The sequence below is a fragment of the Cavia porcellus genome, unplaced genomic scaffold, assembly GCF_034190915.1.
Source record: "Cavia porcellus strain 051 isolate PalLab524CR breed Dunkin Hartley unplaced genomic scaffold, mCavPor4.1 scaffold_31, whole genome shotgun sequence".
NCBI lineage: Eukaryota > Metazoa > Chordata > Mammalia > Rodentia > Caviidae > Cavia > Cavia porcellus.
Window position 1 is genome coordinate 30,905,940 of NW_026947514.1, and position 25,809 is coordinate 30,931,748.

The 25,809-nt window shown below is 35.9% G+C and overlaps 1 protein-coding gene and 1 pseudogene across 5 annotated transcripts in view; one reads left to right on the forward strand and one right to left on the reverse strand.

The window, feature by feature from the left end:
• Pcnx1 (pecanex 1) overlaps positions 1-25,809 on the reverse strand; it is a 152,282-nt gene that overhangs the window by 115,897 nt on the left and 10,576 nt on the right. For all 5 annotated transcript variants that reach the window (XM_063240868.1, XM_063240867.1, XM_063240864.1 and 2 more), the window contains exon 2: positions 1,634-1,842. In XM_063240868.1, the coding sequence (XP_063096938.1) occupies positions 1,634-1,842 (209 nt within the window). The remainder of the gene's footprint in view (positions 1-1,633; positions 1,843-25,809) is intronic.
• On the forward strand, positions 23,173-24,162 carry LOC100716175 (glyceraldehyde-3-phosphate dehydrogenase-like; annotated as a pseudogene).

Consider the following 25,809-nt stretch of genomic DNA (forward strand, 5'->3'; position numbering starts at 1 on the left):
ATCTAAAACAAAAAGGCTTGGTATCATAATAGTTATAAGAAAGGTCCTTGATTTTAAGAAAATGCGAACAGATGATTAAATAAGATAATTTTACTTAATGATTAACACAATGAGTACGATTATTAGGAGTAAAATACGTGCTTGGCAAATAATAGAATAATTGTAAGAGGTAAGAAAAAATGCAATTGAAAAATGATAAAAACTTCTGATGCAGTGGAAAATACATAGAAATATTATATGCTTTCACAGAAGTGTGTCAGCTTTTCATTACATCATTATATCTTAAAACTTGAATAAGTTTATTCTATGCTGAGTGTAAGCAGGGTTGGGAGCAAAAAAGCATTCAGTTGAGTGCTTGATTTGATCTTTCTCATCTTGGTTTCGAAAACTGTAAATCAAGAATAATAACAGCATCTACCTCACAGAATTGTTCTGAAGACGGAGTAAACTTGTACATGTCAAATGTTTGCCTGAGGACTTCTTTTAAGAATTACATCAATGCCCATAATTGTAGCCCTTTAGGAGACTAGGTCCAGAGGATTCCAAGTTTGAGTCCAGCCTGGGTAATTTAGCCACACTGTGAGACCTTGTATCAAAATTTTAAAAATAAAATTTAGAAAGGGCTAAGTATGTAGCTCAGTGTGAAGGCGCTGGATTCACTGTACACAGTGCCACAAAAAAATGGAAAAAAGAAAAGAAAAAATTACAATAGTAATATCCACTATTATTTGTGTAAAGTCATAAGACATTTTTACCTCTTAAAAAAATACATTTCTCTGTCAAAGATAGAAAGTTGGTGGAGCCAAGGAAATACTTTACAATGTAATTGTGATCAACTGGGTCAATACTTTAGCTGGACAAGGAAGGGAAACCCTCCAGGAGGAGGCGACATCTTCACCCAATCGGAATCCTGACAAATTAACCTTGTAAAGACTAAGAAAAGAAATAGCTACATTTCTAAGGCAAGACTATAAAACTGAAAGACATTTACAAAGACATTAAATGACAAATGCAGATCATCCCTAGAAAATAGCATAATTTTTTAAAGACCTACATATATTCTACTTATATGTATACATTTTTAAGTGCTAACATTTATTAACAGGGTCTCACAGTGCTGCTAAATTACCCAGGCTGGACTCAAACTTGGGATCCTCTGAACTTAGCCTCCTAAAGGGCTAGAATTATGGACGCTAATGTAATTATTAAAAGAAGTTCTCAGGCAAACATTTGACACATACAAGTTTACTCCATCTTCAGAACAATTCTGTGAGGTAGATGCTGTTATTATTCTTGATTTACAGTTTTCAAAACCAAGGTGAGAAAGATCAAATAATACTTATTTCTTTAGGCTATGTTCTCTTTTTGCTAGGTTTTGGTTTTTGTGTAACTGTAATATAGTAGCATATTGTTCTAACTTGTTTAATAATGAGGCCAAAGATATCAACTTACTCCCCAAAGCATGCCAATTAGCTTTGTTTTAATATTACAATCTGTACTTGTCATTATACCTATGGTGCTATGATCTGATGCTGTCTTAAAATAATATAGAGACAACAGGTACAGCACAGTAACACCTTTATATACACACCACAATCAATACTGACAAAATGAGAACTAGAGGTTTCCTTACCTAGGCCCATTGCTGTCTTTTCTCCTGGTTGAACAGTTCCCTTGTTCAGCTTTGACTCGCTGATCCATAAATTCATTTGCGCTCCTATCTATGACTTCTCCAGCATCCAGTGCTCTGTGTAGTCGATAGTTGACCATCTTCAGAACAATGAAAACAGCAGCAATCACAGGACAATAAACTGCTACTATAATCATGGAAGAAGGAAGAGCCTTTAAGAGAAAATAAAGATATGCATTTTAGAATATTTTATGAAATATTTATGAAAAATTTATATCTAAAATCATAAACACATTTATGTACAAAGCATTTATGTTACTAGTATTAAAATGCAAAGATGTGAGACGGGGCAGAACTAAAAATGGTAGATCAGTAAGCAGCAAAATACAGAGCCTCCCTGAGAGAAACAACTTAGATACTGGAACAAAACATCCTAGAGAGGATCAGACAAAGGGACCTCTCCACCCAGGAAGAAACTCTCGACCCAAGAATCAAATTCGAGGTCCCGGTGCATCCCTGAAGCAGCTCAGAGTCAAGGCCACAGCACTCTGGAGCCACCCAAGCTCGTGACATCAGTGAGCTTGCTGCTAGAGTCACAGAGCCACGATCACGCTGAAGTCAGGGGTCAGCAAGACCAGTGAAAACGGAGCCAGCGTGGAGACCCGCACTAAACCATGGTGAGGGCTCCGAATAAGACCCTCCCACGGGAAAGGGGCCACCAACTGGACACACTGGAATCAGGCAGGAAGAGCATAAACTAGGAACAGGCAGTGATTTCAATTGGTTACTCCCTACCCAGAGTAGATTGGTGGTATCTGCTTGTCCTGGATCATGCCCTTGGTCAGGACCCAATAACCTGTCCAGAACCACTTCCACACTTGTAGCACATACTAGTGTGGTGAAGGCCCCAGCTGGTTGACTGTCTCCAAGGGGGACGGGGGGCAGCATATGCCACCCCTGCTTGCACCCTTCTTGCACCTCAATGGCCAACAGCAAACTGGAGAGAGCAGAAATCCCTAGCCAGCGCACTTCAGAAGAACCATAACCAACAAGTAAAGGGGCTGGGACCTCCACTATACACCTGTATGGAAGAAACCAAAAACATGACAAAGAGAAAGAAATACAAAAAAACCCCCAGCCCCTAACCCTGTGAATACTGATACAGGAGAGGTAAATACAGAAGAGACTGAGGGCAGCAAACATGCGATATCAGAAATGGCATCAGCAGACATAAAGAGATATCTGATAGAATTGGATTCCCGGTCAGGGAACCATATGATAGAATTCTGGCACGGCAAAATCCTTTCAATATCTTCGTGACATCATAGAAGAGTTCAAAACTGAAATACTAACTGAAAAAAGGCAAGATATAAAGAGATTAATAAAAGAGATGCTAAGCACCTCTCAAGAAGACATAGATGAAAGAATGGAGGGAACAAAAAAAAAAAGGAAAGAAACGTTCGGTGAAGAATATAAAGATAATCTAGAATACATGAAATAGATTCAAAGTGATTACCAGGAAATTAAAAACTACATTGACAGCTGGAAAAATTGCCTGACAGAAACTAGAGATAGATTAACAAAACTTGAAGAAAGTTTTGCAATGTCCTTTTCGCAAAAGGAAAGATCTCTTTAAAATAACAAGGAAACAGGCAGTAACAATACAAACGCTAGGAGATGACAAGAGGATCTATAACTTAATAAAAAATGTGAGTCAGCAAGCCCAGGAGTAAATACAAAAGCTATTCACAGATATAATTAAGGAAAACTTCCCAAGCATAGAAAAAGGCAATGATATTCAGATGAGGCATACAGAACTCCAGACACTTACAACCAAAATAGAGCTATATACCCAGACATACAATAATCAAGATTCCAGAAATTAGTAACAAGAACAAAATATTAAAAGCTGTCAGAGAAAAGAAACAGGAAAACCCATCAAAATCACAGCAGACTTCTTGACACAAACCATCAAATTAAGGAGAGGTTGGAACGAAGTATTCCAAACCCTGAAAGAAAATAACCTCCAACCCAGATTGATGTACCCTGAAAAACTGTCTCTCAAAACTAATGGAAAAACAAGATGCTTCCATGACAAAGAGGAACTGGGGGAGTTCATGACCACTAATCCAACCCTACAAAAAATACTGAAGGACATTCTAGAGAGAAAAAAATACCAGGATTTCAGAAACAGGGGCAGACAGTGGAATGAAGGAGAAAAGTAGACAACCAATGGCAGAAAAATAGCATAGCAGAAATGAGGCAGAGAAGGTTGGCTATAATCTCTAACACAGATGGCCTTGATACACTAACAAAAACACAGGCAGAGTAGATCAGGGGGTAGGGTCCATCGAGATGCTCTGTATAGAAAATATAATTAACGTTAAAGAGGGTTTATGAACTGAAAGTCAAATTCAGAAAACAACTGGCCCCATGTGACAGGGAACCAGAGAGAAATAGGGGCAAATCCACCAACCCCTGCAGATAGGTTGGAAAGACATGATACTTTTGTGCAGCAGAGAACTACTCAGCTACAACGAAGGAAAACCTAGAGGCTTTTGTAGGTAAAGGAATACAACCTGAGATCAAGTCCAGGAGTGAGAAGGTTCGGAACCACTTAGATAAATAACAGGTTGCATCCCCCACAATCTAAAAACTAAGGGAATTGGTGGGGACCCAAAATGTGCAGTGCACCCTGTAGGAGTGAAAAGGAAAGAACTGTCTAAAAAAGGAAGGCAGAGGATATTGTTAATAGTTTTTAAGGATTTAAAATCCACATTACTCTCACTGCTCTGTTTAGATGGATAATATTCTGTTCCAGTTTGTTTACTTTTACTAGATTTGAGGGCACAGACAGCTATCCCGAAAATAGCAGGATATAGTATGGTAATCATCCCTAATTTCCTATTAACTTAATCTGAAGCCCTGTATAATTTACACTGTCTTATTATGACTGATCTTATTTGAATCTGGTTTGTTAGATAGCTGTTTTGTACTGACTGATTTTATTTGAATCTGTTATGAATGATTTTTGTATCAAATCTGAGAGTATAGGCAACTACACTGAAAATGACAAGATTTGCTAGGATACCCACTCTGGTTTGATTATTATCTGCTTTTGAAGTCTTTTAATGTCTCCAGTGTTTCATTTTTATTAATATTGTTATGTACTGCTATATTCAATTATACTATGCCTGATGATACAGACAATTCTATAGAAGATAACAAGAGACATCATAGTAACCACTGTAGATCACCTTGTATTGCAGTTTTATATGACTTTTTCATTTCAGGTTTTTCTAGGAATTTGTTTTGTTTTGTCTTCCCTCTAATACAGAAAGGATATACATGTAGAGACTCATGCACGCATAGAATTTATAAAAAGTTTATGAGAAACGACTATATAATGCATGATGCAATGAACAACTATTTTGAAGAAAAAGACATTACAGTACCCAGTGCAGATTCTGTAGCGTCATGATGTGAAATCCAGCAATACTATTATTCTTTGTTCAGAATGATTTTAGTCTGTTTTGTTTAATTTCAACATACATGAAGGTATGGACTATATTGAAGAGAATGAGATACACTATGACAGCCATTGTCAACTTACCTATTGTCTGGTCTTAAAGACCTAAAACGCCTTCATCACCCTGTTTGGATCAGATTTATACTACATTGTTTTTAATGCATTCACTGTATGTGAAGATATGGACAACTATTTGGAAGAAAACAAGAGACAATATGATAGATAGTGAAGATCTCTGGTTGCTTTGAAATTTATGTCTCTTACATTGCTTTCTTATGTTCTGTTTTGTTGTATATAATTTTACCCGCTTTAAAATTAAAAAAAAAAAAAAAGATTTGAGACTATACTGCCCAATACAAAAGCCACTGGCTGCTGTGACAATGCACACTGGAAATATGGTTTGGTTTAAATTAAGATGTACAGTGAAACTGAAAGAATGCAGATTTCAAAAATTCAACATGAAAAAATATAAAGTTCCTCAATTCTTACATTATATGTTGAAATAGTATTTAGATTATACTTGCTAAATAAAACATTACTGAAATTAATTTCACCTATTACTGTTTATTATGGCTACTAGAAAATTTTAAATTACCTACATGGCTCATATTATATTTCTTTTAGAGAATAATGATGCATAGTCCATAGAAAGTAGCTTAAAAAACAACTGGAGACCTAAGTTGTCATTATCAGCTATATCTGGCTAAGTCAGGGTTGTGATCCAATATAATCCCTATTTATGTGTTCTGTGTAACATTTTAAAAGATACAAACATTACATTCCAGAAAACTATAGAGGTTAAAACTGTCATGACAATAATCTTGGAACTGTGACTATAAAACCAGGTAAGACATACAAAATAAGCAAAATCCAAGTCGAATTTATTTTAAAACACTTAAATGCTTGTAATACTCAAAAATTATAGCCTGCAAATAAAACTAAAAGAATTCAGAAAATAATCAGATAATAAAAATATGAATTAAAATAAGCCAGTCTCATTTTTTTCAAGTTTTTTCAAATCCCCCTTGTTGCTTGTTTTTCCAAATACACTTTACCCAAGAAAAAAAAGAAGAAAAATGGGATGTCTCTCAGTGTAAGGAACCTAGATTCAATCCCCATTGTCACACACACACAAATACCAAGATCAAACATAGATATTACTAAAGAAGCAATGATCTGAGAATGAATAAAATAAAAAAAGATTTTGGTAATGAATAAAGAAAATCCTTAGAGCAGCTGTATAGGGAAATGTTGCTTTTTAAGCACAGAAATTTTAGGCCAGCAGCAAATGGAGTAATTACAATTTTGCAACAAAAGACCAAGTGTTTTATATCCAGCAAAACTGACTGGTGGCACTGCTGGGGTTCCTGGACTCAGGTAGTGTCCCTCCCTGAATCCTCCCTAGGGCTTTCAAGATGGTTGAAGAGGGCCTAGGAAGGAAGAGGATGCACCCCCAGAAGCAGAGCAGTGCGAGGCATGTGTGAACATTCACTAAGACTGTAGTAACTACAAGCGACAGTATTAATATCACTCTGAGAGTGTCAGTATGGTGAGATGACTAGGGAACATTCAAGAATCTGAGCACCCCTCTGCCCCATGTCCCAGATACCATGTGAGAGCCACAGTAAGGAAGAGGTTAAATAAAAATTCTACTTGTGTCAAATCTGGAATAGATAAATAAGTCAGTCAAGTATCCTGCATGTGGAGATTACAGACCTATGACACTTGAGGATTAAGTAATGTGGAACCTGCATAGCAGGTCGCATGCTTACAGACCATCCCGTGGAGGCCTGCCTCAGTGTCACTGTTGGCAGCACATAAATCCAAGTTTAACTTTGTCCTTCTTTCATGGGAAAAATCACCCTGGAAGTCTATGGCTTCAGAACCCACATATTTTTGGTAAGATTCAACATCAGTCATCTAAAAATATGACACCAAACTAGTTCTGAAAGGAAAAATCAAATTGCTCAAAATGGCAAAACTTGGGGCTGGGGATTTAGCTCCTTGGCATAAGCACCTGCCTTGCAAAGTATGTGGTTGTGAGTTTGATCCCCGGTACCGATAAAAAAAGAAAAAGACAAAAAAAAAAAAAAAAAATGGCAAAACTGAATGAGCCAGTTGGGTTTAGAATACAGACATGATAAAAGGTTTGTTTAAAAGAATTATTCAAGAAGGAAAGAGTATAAGATTGGAATTAGGAGGGGAAAAGGTAAATTCAAACCCACAGATTAATAATTTGTTTTGACTATAAGCAAAATAGATAATTTAGCTTTGAAATAATTAGGGCAAGAAACCCTATATATTAATGTGTGTAAAAAATTGAATTCTTGATTTCGATTTAAAATGTTACTAAACTGCTGGTTCAGGTTTATGATTTTAAATTGAAAAACAGATTTTGAATTTCATAAAATCCATCAGTACCAAACCTAGAAGAATTAAGTATTTGAAAAGACTTGTCTGATAATTTAAGCACTTAACAATGAATGCTCGGGGGCTGGGAATTTAGCTCAGTGGCATAAGTGCCTGCTTTGGAAGCGCGTCCCCGGTATCGATTAAGAAAAAAAAAAAAAAATTGAATGCTCAAACTATTTTGAAGACAACAATATAATATATATTACAATATATAAATTACATTAATACATAATATAATCATATAATAACCACTATTACTTTCCTATCATTTTGTTTTAAATTCTGTATCTTCGTTTTTTCATATTCTTTAAGATTAAAAAAAAAAATGAAGGTTCAATGTATAAATGTCATTTAAAGGAATTTTAAACTATAAAAAATAAAAATTTTAAAAATGACTATTCAAATATGTTTGTGAAGAGCTGAATTTTAAATTCTTAGTTGCTTAATTTATAAAGAAATCTAACATTCACTATAAAAAATAAAAGTGCCTTAAATAATCCTGAGCAAAATGGCCACTCTCAAATACACATGTACATAGCTGGCAAGTGCACACACACACACACACACACACACACACACAGAGTCTGATACTACACATATAAACATATATGCCTGTTGGAGAATTTACAAAAATTCTGTGTGATGTTGATTTCCACCTTAATAACATATTAAAGGAGGTAATATGCCCACTTCACCACATGTATACTACATTACCAATCTCATTTTTAAATACAAAGTGAGCATTCTATCCTAATTCACTATAGTTCATATTAAAGTAAAACTGATTGATTATATCAATTAAGTGGACAAAAAGAGAAAATCTCCAACATTAGTCAATGTTAGACAAATTGAATAAAAATGTTAACAGCCCCTAAATGGGAAAGATAGAGTTTGTCTCTACAAAAAGATAATCAAAGATTATGAATGCTTAAAACAGATCTAAAATAACTTGCTTCTACTATTATATTGCTGAGACTGGTGGATAACTGAGTACAACATACATACTAGAAATGTGAAGATTTATAAAGGACATGAAGATTTATAAAGAAATTTATAAATTTCTTTTTCAAAAGTACTAAAACAGTTTGGAAAAGACTAAAAACGTTTTTTTCAAAGTACAAATATAAAGTGAACACTAAACAATGGAAACCAGTATCAGATGAGTAATACTTGTTTTTCCACTCAAATTACAAAAGTTGCCCATTTATTTTATGAGATATGGTTCAGAGCCATAAATCCTATGCATGGTTACACAAGGTTTCCAGGCATGTAGCGAGGAGGGGTGCTTAACAGTTTCATTCTTCCCAAAGTGGGTAAAAAAATGCACAGACACATTGTTGTATGACTTTGTTTAAACTTGTTTTCTATTCCACTTGCATTACTACCTGTGGTTCTCAGCTGACTTCAGAAGCAATGACATTACCATCAGATCATAAAGGAATACTGACCTTTCCTGTAGTTCTGATGTTATCAAAAAATTGTAGTCTGCCTTTATAAGGCTTCAGCGATTTCCTAAAATCAAACATCAAAAAAGCTAGCAACTAGTTAGAGGCCAGCTATGTTTCAACTTTATAGATTACATACCAAAATGCAAAAACAAATGAGACTTACTATTTGGTATTTTGTTTTGTTTTGTTTGTACCGGAGATCAAACTCACGACTTTGCGTTTGCCAAGGAGGCACTTACACCACTGAGCTAAACCCTGGCGCCCCGGTATATATTTTATTAAATTAGCTACAAATACATTTTCAAAGATTTTTCAGATATTCAGAACTAATTAGTAATAAGCAGCATCTCATAGGAAAGCAGGTTCTCTGAATGAAATACACAAGATAAAAAATTTATAAGCTAATTGCTTGGTCATGTATTAAAATTTTTATGTCTCAACCACCTAGTTTAAATTAAAACCTCTATTTTGAAGTTTTCTGGCAGGTAGTTATTGACTTAGTTATGTTTCATAACAATCATTTGTTAATTATTTCCAAAAGGAATTTTTTCATGTTAAATTATTTTATCACAAATATTATCTTCAAATTAATTCTGAGGCAATGAAGCATTTTTAACAGTTCTCGGGTTATAAAAGCTGATCTGTTTTATCAAAAAATAAAAGTGTATCTATAGGTCTAAACTGCTTATGCAAAAAAGGTTAGCTTTCCTTTTTTCCTAGGATACCAGGAAGAGTGGAAAGAAGAGATGGAAGGTGGCAGGGCAGCTAGCGTAAATAGTAATGGACAAACAAGGCCCTCATTAAATAACTATAAAGGTCACAGCATTGGAAGCACAGATAAAGACCTGCAGCACCATGGTCACAGGCTTTGAGTACTTCTCCATCTACGGCTTACTTATCAGATGATAAAATTTAAAAAATAATAAAGTTAAAGCAGAAGAGCTCCATATTTTTAACTATTATGCTACATCTAATTAGCTTGTTTGTTGAGATTCACTTACTATGTAATGATACTCAAATATTCATACCAGCTCAGTCAGAAATCAGTGGTTTGTAACCAATATTAATAGATTAACACTGTTAAAGGTTAAAACAACAGTGGGCACATCACTTAAAATTGAAAACAAGATTATGAAAACCAAATTTTTAAAACAAATCTTTTTTTTTTTTTATCAGTACCAAGGATCGAACTCACGATTGCCTGTTTGCAAGGCAGGCGTTTATGCCACTGAGCTAAATCCCCAGCCCCTAAAACAAATCTCTTAAAATATCCATCTTTAATGCAAAATGTCATCTATACTTGTTTTGGTTTGTCTATGCTTCGTTTCCATCATTGCAACACCCTCATTATTTAAGGCAATGTTTACTAAATTTCTATCACCACAGACTTAATAGGCATTTTGTTAACATGTAATCTATATATATATATTTTAAGTATATAATTATCACACTATAATTTATTAAAACTGGCAGATGGATTAAATAATTTCAATAGCAAAAATTTTAATAAAATTTTTGAAGAAATACAAAAGAATATCTTTATCACCTTAGGAAATAGACAATTTCCTAAGCATGACTCATAAGTCACACTCCAAAAGGCCTAATGAATTAAAATTAAGAAATTCTGTATTGAGGAATAGCACAAATAAAGTGAAAATCACAAATCAGAATATGTGTTAAAACATCCTTTACTATTATATGTACTTGTATATATGCATATTTATAAAAGATATGTAAAGAATCCTTTCAAAAGGAATAATAAAAAAGCACAAAAGACAGACCCTACACAGAAAAGAATGGTCAATAAAAACATGAAGAATGCTTAGCATTACCAATGGAGAAATCAACAATAAACCCCTCAACACTCATGTGTATGGACGAAAATTTAGAAATTAATTTAAACTGATTAAAATAATTACAGAGAACCAGAACTCTAGAATATAAATTGGTAAGATACACAGCTCACAACCCATCAATTTCTTTTATAAGCATAAAATTGAGGGGAAAATCTAGCACAAAGAGGCTTTAATTAAAAAGGGGAGGGCACCTCAACTAAAATATTGTAAGTCATCTCTCAACAGATATAATATGGCAGTGAAAACTAGAGCTACCTGCAGCAATATAGATAAGCTGCACAAATCGTAAACTTACACTTCACTGTAAGATTTATAATTAGGAAAAAAGCTAAAACTTATAACTGAAGAATGTAGTAACATTTATGACCCCTAAATTTATCTCAATAATAGGTGATTTAGCAATAGATCGAGTCCCACACCAAAGCAGTTTGTTATATTTCTCCTTACTTTTAAGATACAAAAAAAAAAAAAAAAAAAGTAACTCTCATTCCATGTCACAGGGTATAGTAACAGCCATCAGATAGCACCAGATATTCCAAATATAATGCCAAAACACTTCCCGAGAAATGAAATAGGTCCTTTTAGTAAGACTGTTCCTTGTAGTCGGGTGTGGTGGCACATGCCTGTAATCCCAGCACTCAGGAGGCTGAGGCAGGAGAATCACTGCCAGTTCGAGACCAGTGTAGGCTACAAGTAAGCTCAAGGCCAGCCTAAACTGCACAATGAGACCATGTCTCAAAAAGACAAAAAAAATTTGTTCCTCTTACTGGATGGATAGAAATGCAAATTAAAAGCACAAAATACAGCCACATTTTACCTAACCAAACTGCCATTAAAAGTGTTGGCAGGAGTGTAGAAAAATTGGGGGAACGCTTGTACATTTCTGGTGAGAATGTAAAATGGTGTGACCTCTATAAATACAGTATGAAAGTTCCTCAGTAAGTTAAAAATAAATATTGTATCACATGCTCTAGCATTCCCACTACTGCATATACATCCCAAAAAATTGAAAACATGATCTCAAAGTGATACATGCACACCCATGTACTTAACAGCTTTATATTTGGATGTAAGCAACCTAAATATCCATCAATGAATGAATAAACTACATATTTACACAATAGAATGTTATTCAGCCTTGAAAAGGAAGGAAGTCCTGTCATATGCTAAAAATCTGGGTGATCCTTAAGGACATTATGATGGGAAATAAAATAAGCTAGTCATAAAAAGACAGTATTTTTGAGGTACAAGGTATTTGAAGTAGCTGAAGTAACAGAAATAGAAAGTAGAGCAGTAGCTGCCAGCATTAGGCAGGAGTAGGGGTGGGGAAGGAAAAAAAAGAATGTTGTTTATAATGGGAGAAGTTTCAATTTTGCAAGTTGAAGAATTTTGGAAGTCTGTTGTGCAATAATGCAAACATACTTAACACCACTGAACAGTACAGTATTCTTTCCTCATCACAGGGGAGATATATTCCAAGGCCTTCAGCAGATCCGTAAAACTGCAAAGAATACCAAACTCTATATGTGTATTTTTTTACACATGCATATGATAAAAATTAATGTATACATTAGGCACTATATGTAGTATTAATAACTTGCAGCTTTTAGCAATCTCAGCATATGACTTTTCTCAAGTCAAGAACTTCATTTTTTCATTTAAAGAAAGCGAATTGTCAGCAACACTATTCTGGGGCTCTGGGGCTTTACCATTAAATAAAACTAAAGGTTACTTGAATGCAAGTACAGCAGTACTGCCACAGCAGCTGATAACCAGGTGGGTAACACATACAGCACAGACATGCCAGACAAAAGCACGATTTACATCCTAAGCAAGAAAGGCATGTACCCAAAACTGTGCTCTGTTTAAAACTTATTTCTGGAATTTCTCATTTAATGTTTCTGGACATAGGTTGGCTGCAGTTAACTGAAACTGTGGAAAGTGAAACTACAGATAAGAGGGACTAGTATACACTTAGCCCTCCAAGGCCAAGGTTGATCTGAGAAATACAAGCAAACTTTTTTCTTAAATATTGTTACATACATAGAATTAGGTGCATAGGGCACATGGCACCATCATTAGTAGATAAATGTTTGTATATGACTAATCTTAAACTATAATGCTTAAATCCCTGTTTGTTTATATGCCACATCTTTTAAGAGTATGAAATATTGGACAATGTACTGTATGAGACTACAAACTTCAGTGAACACTGCTATATTTCTTTAATAATTTTTAGACTGTAACTGAAAATACAAATTTATTTTATTACATAATAAATACAGAATTGTAATGCTTTAATTTTTTCACATTTCACCACATGCTAGTAAGACACATGACCTCCACTGTAACTTCCTGAACTGTAACCTCCTTAGGATTAAAACTACTCATTTTTAAGATAAAAATGGTTCACATGGAAAATTATGTATTTTCCTGAACAATCAAAAAAGGAAGTTGGATGATAGAATATTTCATTTTGTCTTCTCTCCAAAAAAATGAAACACTGAGCAACAAGCTGGGAGACTGAGTCATTTACAACACTATTTAGATACCTTAAATTCTAACAGTTTACCCTTAATCTAAAAAATTGTGGTCCTTCATCTAGGAGAAACATCGAGAATACTCAAGATGTAATACATTTCTAACAAAACCCTTGAAAGAGGAGGACCTTAAAGAAGTTCCTTCAAGTTACAGAAATGGTCCCACTAGAATGATCACGGTCATAAAGTAACACAATCTTCTATTTCATTTCAAAAAAATCAATTGAAAGAGTCTCTCCTATGGCTAGCAGTCTTTCATCTGATGCTTATTTTCTCTGGCACCAATGTAAAGACGTAACTCACTGTATAGTCAGCCTTCCCATCACTGAGACACAACACCTGACATGCACAATTTAGCGGAGAAAGCCAGGAGTGGTGGTGCATGCCTGTAATCTCAGCACTTGGGAGGCGTAGGCAAGTGGATTGTTGCAAGTTGGAGACCAGCATGGGCTACAATGTGAGTTCAAGGCCAACCTAAACTATATAGTGAGAGACCCTGTCTCAAAAAGACAAACAAAACAAAACAAAAACAAACAAAAAACAACTTAAAGAAGAGATTTGGGGACTGGGGATTTAGCTCAGCGGCATAAGCGCCTGCCTTGCAAGCGCATGGTCCTGAGTTCGATCCCTGGTACCAAAAAAAAGAAAAAGAAAAGATATGATTTGGCTTTCAGTTTCAGGAGACTCAGCATCACCTGCTAGGACCAATACAGAAATATCAGAGCAGAGGGGCTGGGGATTTAGCTCAGCGGCACAAGCACCTGCCTTGCAAGCAGGCAGTCGTGAGTTCAGTCCCTGGTACTGATAAAAATGAAAAAGACCAAAAAAAAAAAAAAAAAAAGAAATATCAGAGCAGAAGGGGTGGCAGAGCAGAGATACTTAAATTCATAGAAGCTAGGAAATCAAAAAGGAATGGGCCAAGGATCAGATATTAGTACCCAAAGTCATACCTCCATGACACATCCAGAAGTGAGTCCCACAAATCTCTTAGGTGGCTCCCAAGCCAACCAAACTGTCATAATTAAAAGTTAACCCCCACACTCACTGTCTGTACCTTACTTTGGATTTGTAATTTCCCCTATTTTCTGTTCTACTCACAATACCTGGAAGTACACTGCTGCCAAAAACTTTCTCCATCCATTGAACTGGTTTCAACGCATTTTCTTTTTGTTGTCTGTATTACAAAGTGATTTTCAATTAAATCTAACAGTACCTACTAACATCTCATATTTAGTAAATATCAAGCGTAATGCACATTTCTAAGTGCTCTATGTACAGTAACTCATTTAGCCCTAGAGGTTGGTTCCATTTTTCTCCCCATTAGATGGAGGAGTTGAAGATAAGTAACTTGGTCTCAAATAGAGACATTAAGGAGCAGTTTCCCAGAAACAAGAGTTAGCAAGCTTTTTAAAAAATGTTTACGGTCAAATAATTGTGGAATACAGTGTGATATTTTTGAACATTTTAACACTCTGTATTAATCAACTCAAGATACTTTATGACCCATCACCATAACATAATACTGTTAACCATAATCATCCCCTAGGTAATAGAACACCCCCACTTATTCCTCTCATATGGTTGTGATTTTAGTACCCAATCAGCAAACTTTTGTGTAGTGGTCAATAGGCAATATTTCACTTTTTGCAGATAATCTGTTGTAATTACTTAATCCTGCGATTACAGGAAAAGAGTAGCAGATAACATGCGAACAAATGAAAATGGTATGTTCCAATAAATTTATTTATGGACGTCAACATTGGAATTTTACATATATAAATTTCTTACATCACAAAGTACTATTACTTTTTTATTTTTTTAATCATTAAAAAATGTAAAAACTATTCTTAGCTTCTGGGTCAGATAAAAACTACACGGGACATAGTCACTGCTCTAAATGAAAAATAATCTTCTTGCCTAACCAATAACTCAAACAAAAAATCATCTATCTAGCATTTCTCCTTAATATGTGCCAAGTACAAATCTGCAACCTCCAACAATGCCAGTTTCATCTACCTGGGAAGCAAAACAGCTGTCAGCAAACACAGGCCAGTAAATCCTTTGTCACAATGTATGCCCCTGACATCAAAGCACATTCACCAGTATCACTTTATGAAAAAAAGTTTATCTTGGCTTGCTCTACAAGCAAATAACTGTAATTAATTTTCTAAAGGATTTCTAAGGTTTTTTGCCAAAAACATACGTAGTATACATACATTTTACTACGAGCGGCTAGAATTTTGGATACTACTTCTATTTTTTGTCATCCCCTTCAGTGATGACAATTAAAGTTAGCAATTGCAATAGAAAACATTTGGTTAGACCTGTACACAAATAACTCTCACTGGGGGGTGGGGGGGTCTGGAAAACAACACCTTTCACAATAGCATCCAAAAAAATACCTAGAAATCAATCTAATGAAGATTACACTGAAAACTACAGTACTCTGAAAAAGGAAACTGAACAGGATATTAGAAAATGGAGAGATACCCCGTGCTCTTGAGTAGGAAGAACCAATATAGTGCAAATGGCCATACTTCCAAAATTGTTAACACAGATTCAGTCCAATCCCAATCAAAATTCCAATAGCATATCTCACAGAATGAGAGAAAACAATCCTAAAATTCATCTAAAACCAGAAGAGACCTAGAATAGCAAAGGCAATCCTGGGTAATAAAGGTAAAGCAAAGGACATCAATATCTGGCTTGAAATTATATTATTAAGCTATACTGTGATAAAAACAGTACTGTACTGGCCAAAAACAAAACAAACAAACATCAGAAAACCTTGGCCCTGGGGGGGGGGGAAAAAAAAGACCCAAAAATCAATGGAACTGACTAGAAGATGCAGAAACAACTCCAGACACACTAAGCCACCCTATCTTTGTCAAAGGTGCCAAACATTCACAGGAAGAAAGATAGCCTCTTTAATACATGGTGCTGGGAAAATCGGCTCTACACATGCCAAAGATTATGGACCCATCTCTTTCACCCTATAATAAGCTAAAATCAGAATGGATCAAAGATCTCAATACTAAAACAGAAATATTAAATCTGCTGGAAGATAAAGTAGGTAAAATTCTTGAACACATTAGTGTAGGCAAAGATTTTATGAATGAAACCCCAACTGCATAGGAACTATCACAAAGAATCAACAACTTGGACCCTACCCTTAACCTTCTCTGTTCCTTAGAATTCATTCTTTGATTTTGGGGGACATGAATTCATTGTAGTTGATATCTAGCAAATTGAGAGTTATGTCACCCCCCATACCATAATGAGCAATAACAGAAACAAGTTTCTGTCATATTTGGAGAGAAAAAAATGAACTTAAATGTCACTTAGTTTTAAAGTTGTTTGCTCTGCTACCAATCTGTTGTAGAAAGGGGAATAAAAAAAAAAAAAAAAAAGTAGGGGTTGGGGATTTAGCTCAGCGGCATAAGCGCCCTGCCTTGCAAGCAGGCAGTTATGAGTTCAATCCCTGGTACCGATTAAAAAAAAAAAAAAAGAAAGAAAGAAAGAAAATGAATGTCTTCAATAAGCTTTTCAGTGTTATGCCTCAAAGGACTTAGTAAAGGTCCTGATAACAACAGCCATGGCTCTAGGGATTCAGCCTTTTTGCTACAGCCTCCTTTAGGGACTGAGGTAAAAGCATTCTAGTTACATGCTTCCTTTCAGAGGATGGGGATGCAGAGGAAAAGGAGAAAAGTTCTCACTAGGTTGAGATTTGGGCACGCTGTACTTTCCCATGCAGAATTGGGGGGGGGGGAAATATTGTGCAAATCCAACTACACAGTAGGTCAAATTAACTACAGAGGACCAGCTGGGCACCTCTGTAAGTCAGGATACATCATCTCCAAAGGCAACTGGTTTACAAGAGAGGTACTGTAATTAAGCCTATCCATATTTCTGTAACTTGCTATTTTATTTACATATCTTAATGCAAATAGGACATTAACAATACTAGATACTATCTTTTATATATTCATATTTGAATTTTATATTTACATTACTCCCTAATATATATTTGTATTTATATGTTTAGCTGCAGCAGACTCTTCTTAGGAAGATAAACAGTCAAAATTTATGCCTTGGGGCTGGGGATTTAGCTCAGTGGCATAAACACCTGCCTTGCAAGCAGGTGGTCGTGAGTTCGATCCCCAGCACCGATAAAAATGAAAAAGACAGTATTTATGCCTTGTCATCTCACTAAAAAGGAGACAATGATTCAATCCATCATCAAAAGATAGTCTAAAACTGTGAGCAAGTAAGTCACTATTCCAGGATCTAGAGATGAGCAGCTTAAAGCACTGATGAGAAAATATCAAAGACATGAAAAATGTAGGGTTAAAAAAACACCCTAAGAAACACAAAGATATGTACTGAAATACCAAAATCTTACATACCTTAGAGACTTTTCCCACGATTTTATTTAAAGAAAAAATGACTTTTCAGACAATTTGAATTTAGAAATGTTAATGAATTCATCCTGGAAAATTATTAAATATAATTTGAGGGGCTGGGGATTTAGCGCAGTGGCATAAGCGCCTGCCTCCCAAGTGCAGTCATGAGTTCGATCCCAAGTACCAAAAAAAAAAAAAAAATTTGAGGCGCTAATAACGTTTGACTTATACACAATTTTCTAAGTAACCTAACCAATTCTAGAAAGAGGGTGCGGTGTCCAATAACTAGCAACTATCTTGATTAATGTCTCTTTGTAAATTAGTGACACTTTGGTATATCAATCACCTTTTATTAGTTTAATCAGCCGAAGTAAATCTTGGAGTAAATGGTTGATAAGACTAAATTCCCAAATAGTACATGAGAACAAGAAGCTATGTCATCAACACCAACTTAAATAGCTTGATCTACTTCTTAAATCTATTTATCTTTTATATGCTCTATTGAAACAATTTTCAATGAAATCTAACATTCATTAACATACTTTATCAATATGACTGTGTAATTCTGAAGAACGGCAGCTAGATTATATTGTCTCCGTATCTCACAAAGTGCCAGTTCAGGATATATTTAATAGTAGTACCATTCAAGGCTGGCCTGGGGTAGAGTGAGTTTGGGATTAGCCTAAACTAATAGCAAGACCCTATGTCAAAAAACAAAACAAAAACCAAATAGTGTTACATGATAAGCAAATATATAATGAGATTTTTATATAAAAGTAAAACTATACTTTTATACATGCAGTAAGCTATACGAAATAAATAATAATAGTTCAAATTTAGGCTTATAATCAAAATAATTTAATCCAGTGGCAAAAATATGTCTAATGAATCAACACTATGAGAATCAAGTCAAAATAAGTTTTTAAAACATTAATACACATAAAAAATTATTAAAAGCTGTTATCTGGCTATATTTTTATCTCACTATAATTTAGTGGAATAAATTGCAAGCTAAAATTCTAAAACAAAATGAAAATCAGTAAATTTATAAATTAAAGGATAGAAATTATATTTACTCTCCTAAGAATAATTCCAGAATTCAGGTACATGATTTCCATCATGTTTGTCCTTGGCTTATTCAATTTGTTTGAATGAGAATGAGGATACTGCATGTTATATAATCCACTTGTACCTTTAAAAGACAGTGCAAAAATTGAGCAATCTTCACACACAAGATCTAAGGTAAAGTAAATGTGAAAGACAGCTAACAGAAAAAAGAATAAAAGAGTATTATGCATCTTACCAACACCATTTCCTCATTTTCTGTTAGTTAAGGCAACTCAGATGCACAGAACCAATCAGAGCTTTTATTCATCCATTCAACATAGTATCTATTGAATGAGTATCTACAAAGTCTTATACTCTTCTAAGGAATGGTAATACAGGAATAAACAAGAACCTATCTCTCCTTAAGTTATGAAAATGATTAATTTATGTTTTACCAAGTGTCAAATGCTATAAACGGATTATCTGTCAACAATCCATTGAAAGAAAAGTACCATTATTATCTGTATTTTACAGATGACAAAGTGTGGCTATGAAGTTATCTGCCCACAGGAAGTAAGTGGCAATAACTGGATTATAGTCTAGCAAGCCCAACTCCAATCTGAGCTTTTAACCAGTGCTGGATGATCTCTTTCCAAGGCAGTGTTCCTTAACTTGTTTTTACCAGTGCCTTCCTACAAAGCCTTTTTAAGACTTTTCCCCTGCCACATTATGTTCTCTGCCTGCCTTGAAATTTAAGTGTCACATATACATTAGGTACCTGTGTATACTCCATGTCTATTTGTACTTCTTCTGTTAAAAGACTAAGTTTTTACACACCCCAAGAGCTAATTTTTGCCCCCTTGAAGGTCACACCACATCCACTGAGAAAGTATAGAGTGCCTGGCAATTTCTCAGCCTCAGCATTATTCACACTCTGAATCAAACAATTCTTTAGCATTGGTGCCGTCCTGTGTACTGTGGGATATTTAGTAACATCCTTGGCCTCTAACTACAGAGGCTAATTCAGTTATACTAAAATCTCCCACAAAACATTTCTCGTCTTTGAAACATGCGGTTAGGAATTATCACTTACATATTTATTAGGATTATAGTTCCTATAATCCACTGGAATGGATAGGACACTGACTGTACATGCTGTACCTCTGTAGTTAGAATGAAGCAGCAGGTGTAACATTAACAGCAATGGCAAGGAGCAGATAATTCCTGATATAAAACACAGCAGGAAGAGAACCCCACATTAGACCAGTAAGTGAAAGGACATTAAAGTTTAATAAAGTCCATTTATAATGCATGTTACAGAATATGGCTTATGCCAACCCCAAGTTATCAGTGAGACAAATGATCTCACTTAAGTATATGGAAGAACTATAACTAAATCCCTGGGAGAACACTACTTTATAAATGGGCTTCCACTGTATTAATGTAATATGGTCAAGAAGGAGGAGGATTAAGAATATAATTAGATGGTGATGGGAAAGACAGCTCTGAGAGCTTCAGAACCTGAACACATACCGAAAACAACTGGGGATACTTAGTTCATCTCAAATCAATCACAGGTAAGCACTCCAAATCAAATTAGTGAGAAAGAAGCACCCTGCACAACTGTGTAAGAAAGGGTGGTGGAAGGTGACTATGATGGTAGTCTGAGGTCAAAAACAAAAAACAACAGAGGCCATCTGTGTCTCGCCAAGCCAGTGATTTAACTTCTAGAAGTCTCTGTTTCTTTCATCTGTAGAAGGAGAATAATGGCATCTCCTTTCCCAAGACCATCACAAGGATTAAATGAGAAACTCTGATAGACTGTACATGGGAATATAATACTATAAATATGGTGACAAGACTAAGAGCAAATAAAAAGACCTCTGAGTACATATGGTTCAAAGGAACTAAAGTTCACTTCAAAAAAAAATGAAGTAATGAGATTTGTGAGAACTCAGAATGCACAGAGGTACAGTTTAGCCAGGTGAGTGACTAGAAGTACCTGGAAAATGGATGCATAAATAATTTTATAACACAAACGAGTCTACATCGAAATACTAGAATTCTCATTAAAGCAAGAACAAGGCAAGGTTATCTATATCTTAAACATTACTTAATACAGAAGCAAAGCAACTACATGAGAAAAAGAGCAAATATTAAAAAGTAAAAATGCTATTTACAAACATAATTATGTATCTTAAAATTCTTTTAAATGGCTATATTATAATTCTGCATTGTATCTTGCAAAAACATTGCATCTCGCTGGGTATGGTGGCATACATCTGTAACCCCAGCACTTGGGAGGCTGAGGCAGGAGGATCGCTGTAAGTTGGAGGTGACTCTGGGCTTCACAGTGCATTCAAGGCCAGCCTAAACTGTACACACAAGAAAACCCTGTCTCAATAGATAGATATATTGTATCATTCCAAGTTATAAAAGCATTTATCTTTTGACTAAGCAATCCCATTTCTTTCTTTCTCTCTCTCTCTCTTTTTTTTTTTTTTTTTTTTTTGAGACGAGATTTTCACTGTTCAGTTCAGTCTGGCCTTGTCCTCACTCTGTAATCCAAGCTAGTCTCAAACTCACAATGATTCTCTTGCCTCAGCCTCCCAAGTGCTGGGATTACAGGCATGTGCTACCAGGCCCAATTTAGCAATCCCATTTCTAGAAATCTCTTGATAACATATTTGTACACATTTGAGATGAGTTTTTTACAAGTCACTTATTGTAACACATTGTAATGTTTCACATTAACAAAACTTGCAAAACAATTAAATGTCCATGATCAGGGAACAGGCTAATACACCCAGACAATGAAATATTATGCAACCAGTAACATAACTAAAGATCTGGGTATGATAATACACACCTGCAATGCCAGTTACTCAGGAGGTTGAGGCAAGACAAAGACGAGGGCAACTTAGTAAAAGCCTATCATAAACTAAAAACTTTGAAAAGGAAGCAGGGGGAGGTAGAAATTACCTCAGCATTCCCTGGACTCAAACCTGAGGAAGCCTCAATAGACTGATGTTTAAGATCTACTAAGCAGTTTAAATGTACATGCTCAAGCTTTAATATAAAACAAAGAGCTAAGTTTTATACATACAAGGGGTCTCACAAATCACTTAACTTTCAAACAAGAACAAAAGGGACAAAGGTTTTGTTTTTTTTTTTTTTTTAAAAAGATGAATTTCTACTAGTCTCATGAAAAGATTAAGAACTCAAGACTAGGGGCTGGGGATTTAGCTCAGTGGCATAAGCACCTGCCTTGCAAGCAGGCAGTCGTGAGTTCGATCCCTGGTACCGATAAAAACGACAAAGACCAAAAAAAAAGAACTCAAGATTAAGGAAATAAAACATGTCACTTTACACTAACATGCTGAAACATTCATACTAAGCAATGCTGGTTAGAACAAAAGGAAACAAGACTTTCATATACTCATGAAGGTATAAAATGGAAGCATTTTGGGATGTTTATGGGTAATATCTAACTTAATTTTAAAAGTGCATACCCTTGAGTCCAGTAATTTCTTTTCTAAAAATTTATGCCATATACGCTCCCAAGCAATGGTGGAATGTATGTTTAGCATGTGTTCAATGCACACATCACATACACACACAATCTTTTTTCCCCCTCTTTCTTTTGCAGTACAGGGAATTGTGCCCAGTCTCCTGCATGCGAAGCAAGCACTCCACAGTCCTCTTTTCTCTCCAGTCACTGGGATTATAGGCATGTGTGACTACTAGGAAAAACCTTGTATGCGTAAATGTTCATCACTGTGTTGTCACAGTACTATTTATGTTAGCTAAACTTCCTCCAATAGCAAACTGGTAAGTTATAACATATTCACACAATACGTCACTATACACATGGTTCGAAATAATCAAGAAGAGTTATGTGTGTCAGTGGAACCTACAACACAATATATATTTGTATATATTCCAGTGTACACAGTATTAGGAATTGTTAAACATTACCTCTGAAGTGGAGAACTGATAAGGCAGAGAACAGAAACAAAATATAGAGGATTTTTACCTTGGATCATGTATACTTGATTACTGTCTCAAACAGTTCCTATAGCTAGTATTTTCGTGACAAAAATCTAATAAAACTAAAGAATAAAATGCTTAAAAAGTACAAAAATGCATAAGAAATATACTGCACTGGGTTGAAAAACAATTATTTTCAGTACCATGAAAGTCTATACTGTAACAAGAATCAAGTTATTCAAGTTGTCTGCTCCTGCGCACCCAACAGCTGCTCTTCCAGTGCAGCATCAGTCACGATCTGAGACACAACAGTGAAGGTCAGAGTGAACGGATTTGGTCACATCAGTCACTTGGTCACCAGGGCTGCTGTGAACTCTGGCAAAGTGGATGTCATGGCTATCAATGACCCCTTCATAGCCCTCAACTACATGGTCTCCATGTTCCAATATGATTCCACCCACAGCAAGTTCCATGGCACCATCAAGGCTGAGAACTGGAAGCTCATCATCAACGGAAACACCATCACCATCTTCCAGGTGCCAGATCCCGCCAATATCAAGCAGGGTGGGGTAATGCTGGTGCCAACTATGCAGTGCAGTCCACTGGTGTCTTCATTACCATGGACAAGGCTGAGGCTCACGTGAAAGGTGGCACCAAAAGGGTCATCTCTACTTCTGTTTATGCCCCCATGTTTGTGATAGGTGTGAATCCCGAGAAGTACAACAACTCCCTCAAGATTGTCAGTGATGCTTTCTACACCACCAACTGGCTTGACTCCACTGGCCAAAGTCATCCATGACTACTTCGGCATTGTGGAGGGACTCATGACTAATCCACGCCATCACTGCCACCCAGAAGACTGTGGATGGCTCCTCTAGGAAGCTGTGGCGTGATGGCCATGGGGCTGCCCAGAATATCCTCCTCATGTCCAGTGGAGTTGCCAAGGATGCAGGCAAGGTTATTCCAGAGCTGAATGGGAAGCTCACCAGCATGGCCTTCTGTGTGACCACCCCCAAAGTGTCAGTTATGGATCTGATCCGCTTCCTGGAGAAAGACGTCAAACATGATGACATCAAGGTGATGAAGCAGATATCAGAGGGCCCTCTCAAAGGCATCATGGGATACACCAAAGATCAGGTTGTGTCCTGTGACGTCAAGAGTGACACCCACTCTTCCACCTTCGATCCTGGGGCTGGCATCACCTTCAATAATCACTTTTCGTCAAGCTCATTTCCTCGTACAACAGTGAATTTGGCTACAGCAATAGAGTGCTGGACCTCATGGTCCACATGGCCTCCAAAGAATAAACGGCCCCCACTACAGCCCAGTGAGAGGATGGAGGTAGATGCTGCAGAAATCACTGCTCCATTCAGCCCCAACACTGAGACTTTCCCTTCCTCATGGTTTCCATCCTAGGCCCCATAGATGAGGGGAAGGGCCTAGGGAGCCCTGGCTCATTGCACACCATCAATAAAGCCCACTGTATCCAAAAGAAAGTTATTCAGTAATTTTCTCAGTTAGAAAAATGAAGTTGAGCCTAATCTGAGCAGAGAATAATGTTATTTTTCAACTTCCATAAACAACAGACTCAGACTTCCCATGGTGATAACCATGAACTGAGGATTCACCAGAGTCACCTATAGGTTTCGTCTGTTGGTACATTTGGGAGAAGTTACTTTTCAGAACACATGTGTCTGGAATCTCCCTCAGATACTGATGCATTAGAGTAAACACCCAGAACCAGGCAGGCTAATTCCCATTTATATATGGTGTTTTGGGTTTTGCTGTTTTGTTTTGTTTTCTGTAAAGAAAGGTAATGATAGTTCTGTCCTATGAATCACCTGTGTAGAAGACTGTATCATGTACCCTACGCAAGTAATTCTTAAGTGAAGTATCATGATGCAAACTTAGTAAGATATAAAAAGCATTTCTAATAACTTCTCCCCCCCCCATCGGTACCAGGGATCAAACTCACGACCGCCTGCTTGCAAGGCAGGCGCTTATGCCGCTGAGCTAAATCCCCAGCCCCAAGAATTTCTAATAATCTCTTAAGGTGGCTAAACAACTTCTTAACAGCAAAACAAAAAAGATTCAGTATTATCCTTGCATTACTCTCACTTCAACTGGTACTGTGTCATAAAATTTCTGCTACAAAAAGCAAAGAAATGTGATAGCTTATAATGAAATGGGTAAGGAGGACTGTACTCATTTCTTAGAGAATTCTAAATCTCTTCCCTTCTATCAGTAACCAAAAGATAGAAACTAATTATTAGCAGAAAACCTGCCAGTCGATGCCTAAAGTAGTATGAATGGCTATGTGGCATATTTTGTGACTTTGCAATTTTCTCTATTTTGTTTACAGACATCTTCAAAAAGGAAGAAATTCAAAAACAGGTATACAATGAAAGCTTGAGTAATCATAAGACTGCATTATGACATAAATAAAAATGATGTAGTAAATATCAGTTAGTAATTTGGTAGGTCACTAAACTGAAGGGAAAATAACAGAAATTTCCAAAACACTAATTATATTAAAATTTAGAATTCTAAAAACTGTATCTTGGGACAACAAAATATGGTTTAAGTTTACAGAACTACAGAAAATATAAGTGAGGGACATGAAACCACAATTAAACCCATTATATGGAAACCCATTATGTAACTGGCCTATACAGTATTTTTATAAGTTTATTTGACTCAGGCATGGTGGCACACTCTTGCAATCCCAGCATTCAGGAGGTTGGGGCAGGAGGATCACTATAAATTCAAGATCAACCTAGGCTACACAATGAGTTCAAGGCCAGCCTGAACTGCATTATAAGACCATGTCTCAAAAAACGAAAAATCAAACAAACAAAGGTAACTGGATAGGAGAAAAACAACTTTTAAAAATGACATTTTTAAGATAGTTAGTAAAATATGAATACAGATGTTACATATTAGGGAATTGCTGT